The sequence below is a fragment of the Pipra filicauda genome, unplaced genomic scaffold, assembly GCF_003945595.2.
Source record: "Pipra filicauda isolate LSUMZ 115617 unplaced genomic scaffold, ASM394559v2 scaffold78_size3787270_pilon, whole genome shotgun sequence".
Taxonomy (NCBI): domain Eukaryota; kingdom Metazoa; phylum Chordata; class Aves; order Passeriformes; family Pipridae; genus Pipra; species Pipra filicauda.
In genome coordinates, this window is record NW_024104964.1 from 1,231,765 (window position 1) to 1,248,386 (window position 16,622).

The 16,622-nt window shown below is 49.5% G+C and overlaps 1 protein-coding gene across 1 annotated transcript; it reads right to left on the bottom strand.

The window, feature by feature from the left end:
- Positions 1-269: 269 nt before the first annotated feature.
- On the bottom strand, positions 270-12,349 carry GPR149 (G protein-coupled receptor 149). The gene is made up of 4 exons (XM_027730811.2): positions 10,968-12,349; positions 9,879-10,071; positions 8,925-9,271; positions 270-1,091 (listed from the first exon to the last, which is right to left on the bottom strand). Exons 1-4 carry the CDS (start codon positions 11,910-11,912, stop codon positions 537-539), a joined length of 2,040 nt encoding a protein of 679 aa, XP_027586612.1. The 5' UTR covers positions 11,913-12,349; the 3' UTR covers positions 270-536.
- Between the last annotated feature and the right edge of the window lie 4,273 nt (positions 12,350-16,622).

Here is a 16,622-nt window from a genome sequence, read left to right on the forward strand (position 1 = left end):
AGCAGTGCTCATGTTTGAAACCAGTGGGATTTTGCTGCCAGAGCAATTTCCATCTCCATGCACGAACCTCCTGCATTTCCATCATCTCCTTTAACACTGTGAAAAACACACATTCTAAAGGAAATATATTTTAGGATTTTTTTGATTTAGATGCTGAAAAGAACTGCAAGTGAGTCAACACTACTGTAACTTCCCAGCTGTGGAGCTGCTCCCTCATTTCCTCAGGGTCCCACAGACACAGCACCCAGTGCCAACAAACGCCAAAGCTGGACTGTAAGACTTTATTTAGGATTCCCTCTAGACATGTATGTTCCTCAAATAAATAGTATATAAATAAATAACTTGAAATTCACTATGCAAAGCCGTAAAGCACTTGAGCGTTTGTTATCCCCTTGACAGAGCATTAACAGTTTGAATGGATTTAACAGTGTACCCAAATAAAATTCATGTTAGGAAAACCAGCTGACCCTGCATCTGTGTGGGCACCTCGAGCCCAGAGGAGCAGCGGCAGAGCAGCTGCAGAGCACAGAACCCCCTCAGCCGCTGCTGCCCTGGCCCTCCCGCTCCCTGTAGGCCTTGTTGAGCAGCTGGATCTCCTCCTGGTGCCCCGTGCCCACGTGCTGCCTGCTGCTGCTGCGATGGCCCTCCACGGTGTCGGGGATGGAGATGCTGATGTCCCTGCCGGGGCTGTGGGACGGGATGAACAGGGAGTAGGAGGCGCTTTCCCCCAGCTCGCAGGACACAAACCTGTTCTCTCTCCGTGAGTAGCGCAGGGAGGGGGACCTGGCCTGGGTGGAGGACTGGCTGATGTTGCTGATGATGGACACGGTGTCCAGGGCCTCCTCATTGTCACAGATCTCCAGCACCTCCAGATGAATCTTAACGTTCGTGTGAGGGGACCCCTCCGGGCTGGGCTCGTGCCCGACGCTCTTGGACCGAAACACCTCGATTTTCTTGGCCATGGGGGTGATTTTGTGCCCGTCAGAGCTCACCTCGTACGTGGATAACGAGAGGGTCTTCCCGGTGGGAGCCTGCAGAGACACAGTCCCTTGGAAGGCACACAGAGGGATGGCCAGGGCCCCGCCCGAGCGCTGCAACACAAACAGGGACCGTCACCTGAGGCCAGGGTTTCAAGTCAGAATCCATTATAAATAAGCCAATTATGCTCAGTTTGTTAATTTATTTTACTGCCTTTTCCTTGCAGAATTTTAGATACCTGGTACTTATGACTTGAAAGAGCAGAAAGAAGTTACACACCCTAGTATAAAAAGTGAAGTCCCAAGTGGCTGTGACTCAATAGGACATCTACAGAATATGAAATAAAAGCTGACTCCTTCAGTGCAAGGTCCTGCTTAATAAACCACTGTGGATTTGTCAGGCTGAACAGCAGGAAGATGGAGGGGATGTCTGAGGCACCTGCAGGGAGAATGAGCAATCCTGACACACTGTGATGAACACGCCAGCTCTGGAGAATAAGACATTTCCCAGTGATTTAGTAGCTCTTTCCAAAAGTCTGTTTTCTCTTGAGAAATCAGTATTTACTGTTAGAAGTGAAAAAGATGCATCAAGTCCTCCACATCACTGTGCAGTTACTGACCAGGAAGGCAGTGAACTCCATCATTTTCCACTAGAACAATTCCAGTAGAAACACTGCTCAATTCCAGACACCTTCACCTGTTTCTAAAGCAGAGAATTCACCTGTCCCTGCAAACTGTGCCCAACAACACCGTGCTCTGGCTCTGGGGCCTGGACACTGCAAGCAGGAACCAGGCACAAAGGTAAAGAGCTTTGTGAAATAAAACAAACCCTGTCTTTTCAACCAAAGTGCCATTCTGCAGCTTTTCAACAGATCAGACACACAGAGATCATCACCAATAATCCTAAATAAAATGAACAACTTTCCCTCCAACTCCAGCATTAAGCTCGTTTTCTCCCTCAGTTCCAGCAGGACTGGCAGCACAGCACAAGGACACCCCAGGCTGGAGGGCATCATCCATCCCACACCAGGGTGGTATCCATGGCAACTCCACGGGCCAAGGGAGCCTTGTTCTGATCCTGGGAAGGGAAGACTTTTCTTCCAGAGACCTCACTCACTCTCGGCCAGGAGAGGATCAGACACTGCTTCAACACAGCAGATTGAAAATTCACTCTGTTCTGGTTCTTCCTCCACTTACAGATACTTTTTCCCTGCACATCCACATACACAGATACCTACAAGTATTTATTTATTCATTGTACACATGCATGTGTATGTGTATATATATATATATATATATATATGTATATATATATATATACACACACACACACACACATATGAGAGAGGCTGTGGCTGCCCCAGCCCTGGAAGTGTCCAAGGCCAGGTTGGACAGGGCTTGGAGCAACCTGGGCTAGTGGGAGGTGTCCCTGCCCAGGGCAGGGGTGGGACAGGATGGACTTTAAGGTCCCTTCCAATCCAAACCATTCTGGGATTCTATACAGTATTTACCTTTTAACAATTAATTTCTTGATTTCTGGCAGCATTGAAAGGTTTCCATTTGGAAATGTTCAGATGTTTCAACTAACAAAATCACAGCATTCTGCACACAGACCATTCTGGAAGCCAAAATCACTGTCTTTCTGTTGAGGCCAACTTGAACTGAACACCCCAAAACACAAGCCAGGACCCCCTGAGCTGCAGCCCAGCACTGCCTGGGAGCTGTGCCTCTGCAGGGCTGGGCTGTGCAGCTCTGCAGAGAGACACAAAGCTGCCAGTCTAAATGTTGCCTAATACACATCATATATAATAACAATATACATATATTCATCCCTTGGGAATGCTGAAGGATCTCCAAGGCTGTGCTGCTTCCTTTCCCTCCTGGCCCTTCCCTTGCCGAGTTTCCCCGTTTGTGGAGATTTGTGTCCATCCTGTCCCATCCCAGGACATCCCCCTGTGCAGCCCCTGCCCAGAGAATGTTCTGTCAGAAACTGGGACAGGGATTTCACTGGAGAACTCCATGTACCAGCACATGCATTCCTAACAAGCAAGGACAAAAAATCCCAACGAAATAAATCACAAATGTCCCTGTTCCTTACGGAGTGCTGCTGCATTCTGAGCAGAGAAATCTCTGCATAATTGATAAACAGATCCTTTCATTATTTAATTACATTATCCACCTGCCAGATTTCACAGAAGACAGGAGGCAGCTGCAGCTGCCACGAGCCAAAACCTTCCTCATCATCACTGTGGGTCAGGACTGGGCTGCCCTGCCCCATCCCAGCTGCCTGAGCAGAGCTCAGCCTGGATTCGCCAAGGACAGTATTGTCCATAGGGGAGGATATTGTCTACAGGGGAGGATACTGTCCATAGGGGAGGACACTGTCCATGGGGGAGGATACTGACCCATCCAAGCCCCACAGCAGCTGGGAATGCCCCTGGAGGAAAGGTTTCCTTTTGGAAATGCCCAAAGCAGTGAGGGAAGGCCCACCAAGAGCCATCTGACTTAGTTTTTAAATTATCCTAGAAACAGAATCCAGAAACTCTGTGGCCTTTCCTGCATAGAAAAAAAGTTCTTGATCCCTATGGTTTTCCTGAAGGGGGAGGGAAGGGGAAGGAAAGGGGAGAGAAAGGGGAAGGTAATTTTTGCAGAATCTGTTCTTGTGTTTCTCCTTGCAAACTGGCAGAAACCAAAGAACCCCACCCTTTTCTGCCTGGTTTGCCATGAAACACTTATAATTACATCAAATATTAATAAAGGATATTAAGCTGCCAAATACACATGAAAATCTTAATTTCCTCACTTACCAAAGCAGAGCCTGACTCTCCCTGCTGGGAAGTGCCTCCCAAGGGTGTGTGGCATTCCCTCTGCTTCCCTTTGGGGGCTGCAGGAGCCCATCAGTAACCTGCAGAGCTGGGGGCTTACTGGAAAAGGAATGTGACTGCAGTCAGCTTTGAATTCTGCTTGTGGTGCGTTCACAGGTGATGTTCAGAACCATTTCAAACTCTGGTTTACAAGTGATGAAGAGTTTATTCTGCTGGAGGAAGCCTGGCCATCCTTTAAGGCTGACATTAATATTTCTAATACCAAACATTTTTACACACTTTTCACGTTATATTAAGTGTAACTGGATTCATCCCTGTTCTAAGGACCTTAAACTCAGTGGTCCAATTTCTCCAGCACTTAGCACCTACAGAGACCATCATCCAGGCTGGATAAGCACACAGTTCCTGGGATTTCCTGGAATTTTTTTATTTCAGGGAGCAAATGACTGCAGAGCAGGGAAAGAAAAGCATGAACAGCTCTATTCTCCAGACATGGTGATCGATCAATCCTCCATCTCCTGAGAGCAAAGCTGACTCTGTGTCAGGTGGATCCTTAGCTGGGTAATGCTTGGTAACAACTGAAATCAGAAATAAACTGTCCAGAGCCACACGCCCTGGGTGGTGGCTCCCGTGGCTCCCAGCTCAGTTTGATTTTAAAGATAATAAACTGCTGTTGAAACAGTGAAAGTCAATGCAGAAACAAAAGCTTAACTGGGGTAAGAAAGGAAATGCCTACAGCCTAGAATGCCTACCCGATGGGGGGGAGAAGAAAAACTGTTTGGAGGCCACTCCAGTGCACCTGGGCAGGAGCTGCCCCCCCGACTGAGCTCAGACCCTAAACTGCTGCCCAGACAGGGTTGTGTGGTGCCATCAGAGATGCCCTAGAGGATTCAGGATGTCCTCAGAACACCTTTACATATAACAGGGGACTGATGGGAGACCTACAGCCTCCTGGAGCAGCAGCTGGAGGCCAGGTGGGACATCCTGAGGCACCACAGCTGGTTCTACCTGTGCCTGGTGAGGGACTCAAGCACAAGGTGCTCTGCAGACCTTCCCTCACCATCCCTAACTTCCTCACAAATCACAGGCCCTGGAATAAGGAGACAGGTGTGACATCAGTGTCAGAGCCAAGCACAGGTGACACTGGAGTCTGTGTCTCTGGCAGAGGCAGCAGAGCCCTGGTGTGAGGACCCAGAGGGACTGAGGGCACAGTGGCAGCCCCAGAGCTGACAGGGGCTGCTGTGTCCCATGTCACCCCCACCGGGCCATTCTGCCTCCCCAAACACAAAATCCAGCGAGCTGAAGTCAGCTCCAAGGAGTCTGCATTCCTGATTACTTTGGTGAAACACAGCTTGAGCTGAAAAGATCTATTTTTAGAATGTTTCCAGTAAGGATCCCAACGTCTCTTTCCAGAGACAATGAATTTTCTGTTTGTTTTAAAATAGAAGCTTAGTCTTCCACTTCCCTAAAAATTAAAATTGGCTGCAGTGAAATTAATTACTGCAATGATTTGCCTCTTCAGAGGCTGACTGCAGTAAATGCAGAGCCAACAGGCTATGACAGGAACAGACAAGCTCACCTCAGGTGACCTGAGCCCAGCACCTGCCATTGGCCTGCCCAGTGCAGACAGACTTTTATTTATATGGATCAGGAACAGAAAGTGCAATAGAGCATCCAGGTAAGGTCACCTGCATCTCCAGGCCAGAGCTTCTGTACTCAGCTGTCTGGGGCTGAAGTGACTGAGGTCAACAGAAAGCCCTGCAATATTCCACAAACAATTCCCCTGGCACCCTTAGTGAACCCCTGTGGGTGCAGCTTGGACACAGCTGAGAGGGATCTGGATTTGAGGCTGCTCAGGTAAGTCCAGGGCTCTCCTCCTTCCTGGGCTTCATGGGAGTCCTCTGCCTGTGGTGGGTACAGAAATCAGAGCTTGGCACGTCTGGCCCAGCTCCCTCGGTCACTGCTGGGACAGGAGAGGATCTGCTGACACTCCTGTCTCCTGTAACCCCTATGGAACCGGGCCTCACCCTTTTCATCACGCTCCATGAAGTTCATGTGACAGGTACTGCCAGTCCTGCAAAAAGGTTCTGGGTGCCTCTGCCAGCATCACACCACAAGCTGTCATGCGAACTTAAACCAAGTGGTGGGTTTGCTTACCAGGAAAATACAATGCAGAAAACTGTGCTGAAGAACAGCACAAGCCTTTAAAAAACAAGCCCATATCAGCCTGGACTGCAATGGTTTATGGGCAGGTGTCCCAGTTGTCCTGTAACTCCCAGGCCATTAAGTGGCATTAGGGACAAGGCACAAGGGCCCCTTGGACAGCGGGATATCGACTTTGCCTGAGGCATGGTCTGTTCTCTCACTTCACATGGAGCACACACCCCTCTGTCCCATGGGGAGCAAAGCCAGGAGATGATGGTGAACTGTTACATTGATTTTCCAGCCACAGGAGCCTCCTTGGAAAGCAGGAACCAGGTTCCAAGCACCACGTTCAGGAAGAGCCCCGATGGGAACAGCAGGGCAGAGCATCAGCTGCTGGTACAGATGGACCAAAGAGAACCTGCAAGGCCATTCCTGACTGAGCTTCTGTGCTGTGCCTGATGTTTGCTGCAATGTTCACAATTTTCTGGAGTGAGGGACATCCTGAGTATTTATCATGTCAAACAAACTTCTCCTCCTCACAGAAGTCACTTACACAGCCTCCCCCTCTTTCCCTGCAGGGCACAGAAAGAGGTTCTGTACAGAGTCTCTTCAAAGACTTTGCTTGAGGCAACCCTCAGATGAGGTACTGAGTGAGAGAGAAAAAACATCACCAGCAAGCCTGGAACACACTGCCAGCCTGGAGATTTGTGTTGCCTGAAGGCACTTAAGTGCAGGCAAAAAAGACATGACATATTTACACTCCATCTCCTTAGGAAGGGAGATACACTGGTATTTTATGAGATGTTAAAGGTATTTTTTCAAAAATGCAGCCGAGCAGAGTTAGAAATGACAAGTACCATTTTCTCTCTCCCTCTCAATTACAGCCACTCTCCACAGGTATTAAATAAACCCTGCTGCCTCATTCTCCCTCGTGCCACTTCTGTTCCAGAGAAATCACTTGGATGGAGTAACTCTTTACTCACAGAACAGACAATGAGGAGACAACCAGCTGTGACATGAGTATTATCACCCCAAGGAAGGGGGCTTCAGCAGGAAACCAAAGCATCCCACGTACTGCCTGGCACCCTGCTCTTCAAACAGCCCAACCAAACTCACTGGCACCTTCCCCCCTGCTTATTTACGGTCTGAAAACAACAGAATACAAAATACTGCTTTCCCAACACAAAGAGACTCCCCAGCCCTGGTTTCCCTGGAGCAGCCGAGGCAGGGGAGCCGTGCAGGGCAGCTGGACAGGCCACCCCTCCCAGCTGGCTGGGAATTGGGCACGGGAGGACTCATCTACCACATCACCCAGGAGCTGAGCTGGGCAGCCACGTTCCTCCTCCTCCTGTCAGTTCTTACAGGTTGTCCTAGTGAAAAGGAAGCTGGAAGCACTCTGGTAACAACACCTGTCTCTGGGTACCCTCTAAGAACCCCTGTACCTCCTGCAGAAGGACATGGCCACTCAATGCCAGGGACAGACTCCTCTTTTAACACACGTGAGAAATGCAGTGATGAGAACAAAGTGACTTTTCTCAGACACTTCAGGACATCAGACAGGATGAATACCAGGATGGTTTACAACTGATTTAATGTGTGGCACAAATTGATCTTTTATTCACCATACACCTGAGCAACGCAATGAAGTTTTTTTTTACCAAGCTTGCTGGGTTTCACACCCTGCCCTTTCCCAGCAGCAAAGCAAATGTCAGCTGTGAAGCTCTGGCAGCTCCTGCTGAATGTCAGAACCTGGGAGAGCTGTGACTCCAAAGCCTGGAACTTTCACCCCACAGGAGCCTCAATGCCTGGGAACTGCACACAGGGTCGTACCTTGGGAAAGGTCAGAAAAGGATGAAAGGTGATTCCCTGTAATGCAAGTAGGGAAGGGTATGTCCAAAAGGGACACACAGAGCCCCAGGGCACAGAAAGCATCCCCAGGCAGTGACTGCCAGGTGCTGCACCAAGAGCTGCTCATACCTGCTGCCAGGGGAGTCACAGGGCTGCAACCTGAACTGGCAGCCACAGGAAATGGGAAAGGAGATTATTACTATTTGTTTTAAACACCATCTGGAAATTCCTGTGAGGAGCCACAGTTATGAACCTATTGATATAGTGACTTTATTAACCAGACTGTACATGGCACACGAGGCCTCAGCAAGAACTGGTAGATTAAAACCAGGCTGAGTCATCCCCTCTTTTGCCCCCAAAGGCAGAAGTTCATCTCTGCTCACTGCAACAGAATGAACCCCAGCTTTTGATGAAAGGGATGGTCAGTCCAATTTGAAATAGCAGACACATTCCTACTCTGACTCGGATCATACACTTGTGTTCAGCAGGTGGAGAGGGATTCCCTTACTGGGATGGAAAATACACCTCACCTATGTATGTGCAAAAGTCAAGAGCAACTTGATCAAGCTTGAAGTCACCCTGCTTGGAGCAGGAGGCTGGATTAGGTGACTTCCAGAGGTCCTTTCCAACCTAAAGCCTTCTACAGCTCCTGTCTTGTGGACTTCACACAGGCTCTTACCCCACTCCCACCTACTGTAATGCCAAATGTCCACTGAGTGCCACAGTGCACATTCAGGTTTGATTCTGCCTTTCCCCCACCCAAAAAGAGTCACCAGATGCTTGGAAATACCCCTGAAAATGTCATCTTTTGGAGAGAAACTTCCTATTCACTAAGATGAACCAGCATCACTCATACTGAACTCTTACCATATACAAATCATGCTGGTGCACACAAAATAGTAATTAGAAAACTCCAAGATTAAGAATAAAAGTGAGGAATTGTTGCAGGATCAGCATCTGCAAACAGGTCTGTGGTTACTAACCATCACACAATGCTAAGTAAGAGTTTTACTAAAAGGAACTACACTGCCAACAGGACTAATAGAAAGGTCAATGTAAGTAAAAATCATTCTTGTTTTATAAGGTAACTCTTATTATCAGAAAAGAATGGGGTAAATCCCAATTTTACCTGCCGAGGGGTCCTCTCGGATTTGCTCCTGCACCATTCCCAATCCGTGAGCTCAGGTTTATGGCTTTCCTCGTGGGACAACCTCCACTCTGGTCCTTCAGGGATGGCTGGTGGGTCACAGTGTGTGCTCTGCTCGCCCCTGCAGGCCCCTGCAGACGGGGGGCTGGGCCCAGGCCCACCACCACTCCCTCTGCCAGGCTCCGGGGCCTCGCAGTCAGAGCCCACCAGGCTGTGGCAGGACGTGGATTTACCATCACTGCTGTGGTGGGGGTGGTTCTCCTGGGATATTCTGTAGATTCCATAACCTTGCTGGAAGGACAGGTTGAACTCAAAACCCCTGCGTTTGGCTAAGCAGGAAGGGAGGAAACATCATATTGAGAGTCAAGACCGAGAAGAAAAATGAGATTACACACACAGTGAAAACAACACGCTGAACGTGGAATAAATTATCCAACCACTGCTACAATAACAGCCAACTTTCTGTCCATAAACAGAATGAACTGTTGAGAAGAAAGACTTCTAAGAAGAAACTGCCTTGTGGATGAACTGCATTCTATCCAGGGAAGTGGCTAAAAGGGCACCAGTGGCAGCACAAGCCTTTCTGCACCTGGAGAGTGTGTTTAAAGCAAGTGAAAGCCATGCACAGGGGATGGCTTCTCTCTAGGAGTCAGGAGCTCTTTTTCCCTAAACATGAAGCAGATGTCAGGAATTCATCTCCTGATGTTAGAGGACTTTCACTCCAGAGAATGGGAAACAACTCCCACATCCTCAGAAATCCTTAGCCCTTAACTCATGCAGTTGAGTTCTGTAGGTCCCCTCCAACCGACCCATTCCATTAGTCCAGCTGTTTTTACATAAGGCCCAGAGAAAAACAGAGCTCTAGAAGGTTCCCAGGAGGTTACCAGGGAAGGTGTGGCATCCTCTGTTACACCCAGGCATCCCTTCCACACTTACTTGTGAGATCTCCTGAAGGCCCTGCCCAGGGCTCCCTCCTGCAGGTGATGATGCAGCCGCAGGGCAGGTGCAGCCAGTGCTCTGACAGGACGAACAGCGGGGTGGCCGCGGCAGCCAGCGCGCTCAGCAGGAAGCTCAGGGCCTCAAACACAAGGCTCTGCACACCAGTGATGTACTGGACAACCATCTGTACCTGCAAGGCAGAGCATTTGGAGATTTGTATCACTTCAGGCACATGAGAATCACTTCAGGCACTTCCAGGAATAAAGAGAACATCTCGCCATGAACACGACACAGCTGTAAGACACAGGTTGTCATTAGTGTTTGCTGAGCACAACGATTCTGGTTCCAAAGAGAGCAGAGCAAACACCCTCACTGCCCTTCCCCTCGCTCTGCAGTTCTCAGAAAAACCCTTGCTGAAGCTAAATATAGATGCTGAGCACTATTAAACAGCTCCCAACCCAAGCAGCTCAGCAGGGACTGCTGGCTCAGCCCCTCCTGTGGCACTGAGGACCCCCAGCTCAGGTGCTGAGTCCGTGCACAGCCCAGGGCAGGGCTAACACTGCCCCAGACCCGTGTCCCTGCTCTCAGCAGGGCCCTTTCTACTGCACTGTTCCCAAATGCACATCCATGGACAGCACTCCCCCCACCCCCAGTACTACAGGGGTTACAAAGATAGAAACAAACCACATTTTCTTAACAAACTCCTGCTTTTTAACCCACCTGCCAAAGGAGGGGACCTAGAGCTGTGAGGAGCGGCCATTAGCTTGGCACAATTCCCAGACCCCAAAATGCTGAGCAGATGCCTCATCACAGAGCTGGGAACACCAAACTGGGACCTTATTCCCCCCTTTATTGGTGAATGATGTGACAACAGAGTATCAGACCTGTGGACAAAGTTCTGTCAAACCCACTGGACACCAGTTAAACTCACGCAGTGGCACAGACCTGCTGGAAAGGACTTTTGCTGGCACAACTATACTGTAAGAACAACTGCCATGGCCACCGCTCATCTGTTTCAATCCACGGCCCTCAGGCCACATCCCACTGAAATGTGAGTGAACACTGGACAGTGAGCTGACAATTTACCATCATTGGGAGCCAGAGAACAACTTTGGTCAGCACGAGGATCAGCGAGAACCGTTTCTGGGCAAAGCCCACCGTGGAGCTCCTGCTCTGTGAGCTGCTCATGAGGGCACCACTCCCGGCCACGCCCTTCCCCAAAACTGCCCCCGAGTCCTGGCAGCGCTGCAGGGCTTTATCCGCGGGGTCCAGCGGGGACAGTGCCGGGGCAGCCGCGGGTGTCCCGGGGGAGGTGAAGCCTCCAGGGACCTCCAGGTAGTCGGTGTGTGAGAGCTGCGGCCCAGCCGAGCACAGCAGCTGGTGAGTGAGGGGCACAGCCAGCACTGCCAGCAGGGACACGCACAGGGAGTACACAAGGAACACAAACAGGATGTAGGAACTGGCACAGTCGGTGAAGCAGCCCCAGGAGGTGGGGATGTACCGGCCCCAACCGCAGAGGGGCAGAATGCAGATCAGCAAACCCACAATCCAGGTGATGAGGATGGCCCATACCACGCTCACACGACTCTTGGAAGTGCTGCAGCTCAGCGTCTCAGTCGTGTTGATGGTGTAGAAGTTGTAAGAAACTAAAAGTGACCCTTTCAGGTTGCTAGAAATGCCCTGGAATAAATACGTAAGTGCTGAGGTGGTGCACAGAGGCTGGGGGAGGCCTTCACTCGACCACTGCATGAGCATGAAAATAATCAGGGGCACGATGCTGATCAAATCATCTACTGCCAAGGAGGTCACAATCATCGACACCGTGGTTTTATTCTGCATTTTCAGCAGGGAAACTAGTGAATAAATGCTGCTCAGAAGGGCTGGGAATGCAATGGTAAGAGTCAAGCAGAACAGAAAGACATTCCAAGTCCTCTGCTCACTGGGTTTGTCCTCGATGCCAGGATTTTCACTGAAGAAGCTCGTCCCATTGAGTGACAAATTACCAGGCATCACTGACATTGTCCTTGGCATTCCTTTTTCTTTGCCTTCTCACTGACTCGGCAAGTTTTCACTGGCTGAAACCAGCACTGTCAGCTCCACATCACAAGTTTCTTTGTTTTCCTAGACACTCTTTTGTGGCATCCGATGAAGAAATACTCAGGTGAAAGCGCCCCTGATAACCAGAACAAAAACCAGGCAACAATGAAGTACCAAAGGTGCTGGAAAAAATGCAACTCTTCAAAATCCTCTCCGTGCTGGAAGATGGGTCATTAAGGCTCTCCAGGTGAGCACGAGCTCCTGACGACACCCACACCGTGCCTTGCTCCCGAGCCGGGCTGGACCGAGGGCACAGCACCAGGGCTGTTCCCGCCGTAGTAGCTCCTGGAGACTCATAGTAGGAGGAGAGGCTGCTGGACTCACCCTGCGCTGCCTGAGCTGCAGGAGGGAGGAGCCGGTGCAGGATGGAGAGCCGGGAGTGAGGATGTTCCCAGCTCCCTCCGGCTGGATCGGAGCCTGAAGCAGAGTCCCCGCCAAGCCCCACCTCCGAGCACACCGGAATCCAATGCAAACGCTGCGAGCTGATGTCAGCCGCGGATGTCATTCCCGTAAATCCCGAGGCTGCTCCCGGGCCGTGCAGCTCCGGCTGGAATGCTGCTGGTGGTGCTCCGGGCTGGGCGAGGGCACAGCCCCTGCGGAGCTGCAGGAGGGGCTCCAGCATCACCGATCCCCACGGAGCCAGGGACGCCTTCCACTGCCGGCAGGGACTGTGTACAGGGAGCCCGGGGTCACCGCCCTGGGCACCTGGATCTGTAAACTCTAATTCCTCACGCGATTCCAACCGGAGCTGCATCAGAGGCTGGGAAATTGTCCTCCTGTACCCTCAGCCATCACACACACCCTGGGTGTCCAACAGCCTCGATGGCAGAGAGCAACCACAAATCTTCTTACAAGTTCCCTCAGTACCTTCCCTCCTGACACACCTCGCTGCCCTTGCCCTATTCAATTCTCTGCCTCTCTGCAGCTTTTTGGACACTTTGGTGGGAACAGCCCATCCCGTGCCTCCCGTTTGTGTTTGGAATTAAACGTTCATCAGTGTTCTTGGAAGAAAGTCACTTTTATTTATTGCCTTGCCCATTTGAGGTAGGTGACGTATTACTCACTTCAGTTTATCTTCCCACACAGTGTATTTTATTATCTGAATTGCACCTTGCTACTGCTCTGTGGCAGCTTTTACCATAACTTACAATATGGTGAGATGTTACTTCCTCTGGTTACAACAGTTACCAACAGAAGGTCTTGGAGTGATGAATTCAAGCAGATCCCTTCTCATTTATTTTTTTTAATATGACTGATAAATTCCAATGAAAAATGTACAGAAAGAGCATTTGCATCCCAAAACTAAAGGGAAAACTGAGCTGCAGTAAGAACCAAGCAACTCTACAAAGAGCAGCAGGATTGTCCCCACAGCTGTGCAGGCAGTGACCTGCACGTCCAGTGAGCTGTGGGCTCTGAAACTTCTCTTGTGGCTGGGGCAAATAAACCTCAGTCAGACTCTGATCTCCAGGATGAGTTTACACTGTAATCTTTCCCCATTTACAGCAGCACTATTTTTCCATGGTAATCTCCCTCCCGAGGTTCCCTGGAATCCGTGCAGGGCCTCCCGGCGGCAGGGAGGCCAGGCCAGGTCAGGGAGCCAGGAGGAAGGACAGCACTGCCCCCGGGGCACAGCCCTGAGGGTGCAGAGTCAGGGACAGCAGGGACTGCTCTGCTCTCCTTGCTGGGGCTGGGGCAGGCAGGAACCTGCACACTGAGGTCCTTCCTGCCTCTTCCCTTCCTTCTCTGGTGTGAATTCTTCTAAGGAATTATTCCCAAGAGAAAACACACTGGGGTGGAGGTCTCCCCTGTGGCCTCTTTTCACACAGCCCTGCACAACGACAGCTCCCCGGAGGATGGGTCAGCACTGCTGACAGTCTGGGACAGCATTTCTGAGACACTCCATGTAACAGTTCAGAAATGCTTATGAAGAGAATCAAGTAGTCACCAGCCATAAAATACAGCCAACAAGTATGTTATTAAAATTGTATCCTATTTAGTGTATGAGTCACATTCTACTTTCTTACCTTGCACTAAGCTAAGCTTTGACTTGGAGCTTTGCTTGCCTTTGTCACTGAAGAGAGATGTGGTTATTATAGCAGCTGTGCAAATAGTTCATTACAGACGGTAATGTAAGGTCTGTGCTAGGCTAAAATGTATCTCTATATAAAATTCCTTTAAAGTCTTGGAATGTATTCCTCAATAGCATGTGAAATAAAATGTTTTAATTTTTTCTAGAGAGTTTAAAAAAGATGTCTGAAGAAATGCCCATTTTTGGTCTATGGGACTCAGATATCACTTTCAGATACAAGATGGTTAAATTACAGCCGATTCTTCCATCTCGTTATTTGCCTCAGGAGAATTAAATCACTTGTGGCTTCCAATAAAAGCAGATACTCCTACACTGACCCATTTGGAGCAATTGGAGCAATGTACAGCAGGACTAATTCCATGAGACCTAGATGATGATTTTCCTCCTGTGCTCATTAGGGCTGGGCTGCAGCAGCTCTGACTCTGGAATCGCTCCTGGTTTGGGTGCTGCCCAGGGAATGGGGGTTTGGGGGAAGAGGCAAAGCTGTGCAGGCTGTGCCACCACACCACTGAGGGACCCTGCACAGAGAGGGGCAACTGGAGAGCCCAACCTGCTGGGAAGAGCGAGCTATCCCTTTCTGAAGGGAGGCAGTGAAAAAGGAAGGCACATGCTCTGAGTGCCCCAGCTCTGACCCCATGTGGAAGCAGCAGAAAATCAGCTGTATGTGAGGACTGTCTCCAACAGTGACAGAATCAGGGATGCAGGAGCCACGTGTGGCACTGTGGGCACGTTCCACTGCCTGCCCACAGTCCCAGGGCTGGGCTGTCTCAGTCCTCCTTCGCCCTTCCCAGCCTCTCTTCCTCAGCACCTTGTCCCCCACTCAGCTCCAAGGAAGGTGGGATGGGCAGACTGGGAAATTCAGCCCCAGGAGTTGGGATGAAAAGGAGTTCTAATGAAAGACTGAAAGCTCTCAACCCAAATGCTGCCACTAGAGGACTCAGAACTTGTGTTCTTAGTCTTAGTGCTGCTTTATTTTACCCAACTCTTTCCCACATAAATTCAGGATGGCTCACATTGCTATGAGTTCATCAGTGACAGTCTAGTTTGTGCTGGAAAAGCTGAGGAGATCAGGAGCTGTGGAGCAGCAACCCCTCCCAGGGTGTTTGCTTTGCAGAGCATGTATTGATGAAATATTCATGTGCTGAGGGGTGATTAGGATGCAATTCCTCACTTGGACTAAAATGCTGCTTCCTTTACGTTTACTGAGCTTCACACACCAGCCTGATTTGGATGCTTACACAGTGTTTTCTGTATTTTTTTGATAAACTAAATTTAATTTCACTGCTATGTGTGCAAAATTGAATGCAAATAGGACACTTTCTTTAGCCCACAACTATTAACCCGAGAGATAACCTAGAAAACTTACCTCCAAGGCCAAGATGATGGCTACTTTCTGGGGAGTGGAGTGCTGGTATTATTTTTAGTCACCTGGAACCGTTTTTGCCCAGGGTGACATGCCCAGATGCTGCCAGATGCCTTGGGTCTGGAAAGCAGGTAAGATAGACCCTGTTCTGCAGATCCCAAGTTAGACCACCCCCTTTTCAGTATCCTGGCAAAAGCCTTTTCTACTGGAATTCCTGAAGTTGTTAGGATCACAGCCTAGAGAAAATTAAAACTTATTTGGTGCAAGCTGCATTAGGTGGCAAAATAGACCTTCTTTTCTCATAAATGACAGAAAACAAGCCTTAAGGGACAGAAAAGAGATTTATTTTTTAGAAAAAGGAGTGATGATTTTGTTTTATCAGTACTTTTATTACAGAATTTGGATTATTCACTCCTGCACTCAACCAAGTACTTGACGACATCCAGTAGCAAAATGTTCCTAAACTGAATCAGAGTCTCTTATTATTTTAGTGTCTCATGTGTCACCGCCTCTGAAAGACCAGCCAAAAGCCTTTTAAGTGAAGATATCACTGGTCTTGGAGCCCCTGGCAGTGTCCTCTGTGCCATCCTGCCTATTTGGAGGAGACAGTGTCCAGGTTCACATCTCTTTGACAATGCCCAGCTTCCCCTCAGTCCTCAGTTCCAATGAGAACACAACAAAGATCTTTGGGCAGTGCTTTGGTGTCACTCCCTGACTATCTCTAACCTTCAACAATGGGCACCAGGAAATCTGGGAGCTGGTCAAATTTGGCCTGGCTCCTTGTTCAGTGAAAACAAGCCTTTAAAACATCCCCAAAGTCTGTTCAAACAGAAATTGTCACCTAATCCTTTTCTACAAGAAAACGTCTGCCAATGGCTGGATCCAGCCCATCCCATTTTCCCTACTGATAAGAGAATTCCTGACAGTAACTGTGTGATTTCACATCATCCCTCTCCAGTGAAATATTAATGAAGGGTTTTTCATTCTCCTCAGATTCTGAGGAGAACTGTGAACTGTCACACCCTTTATCTACTGCCACATTTGAACAGGCAGGACAGCGAAGGTCACTGTGACAGCGGGGGCTGCAAACTGCCCAAGCACAGGATGGATTTCAGCACTGAGCACTGCTAAGTTCACTGACAGATGAGAAGGAATCCTAAATGTCTGTCTGCTTACCTCCCATGGAAAAACT

Excerpts from the sequence above, each read along its gene's own strand:
- GPR149 (XM_027730811.2), bottom strand. The coding sequence starts at position 11,912 with ATGCCAAGGACAATGTCAGTGATGCCTGGTAATTTGTCACTCAATGGG. Across the intron at positions 10,072-10,967 it reads TTCTCTGGCTCCCAATGATG|GTACAGATGGTTGTCCAGTA; the intron begins GTAAATTGTCAG and ends TCTGCCTTGCAG. Across the intron at positions 1,092-8,924 it reads CCGAGAGGACCCCTCGGCAG|CGCTCGGGCGGGGCCCTGGC; the intron begins GTAAAATTGGGA and ends TTTGTGTTGCAG.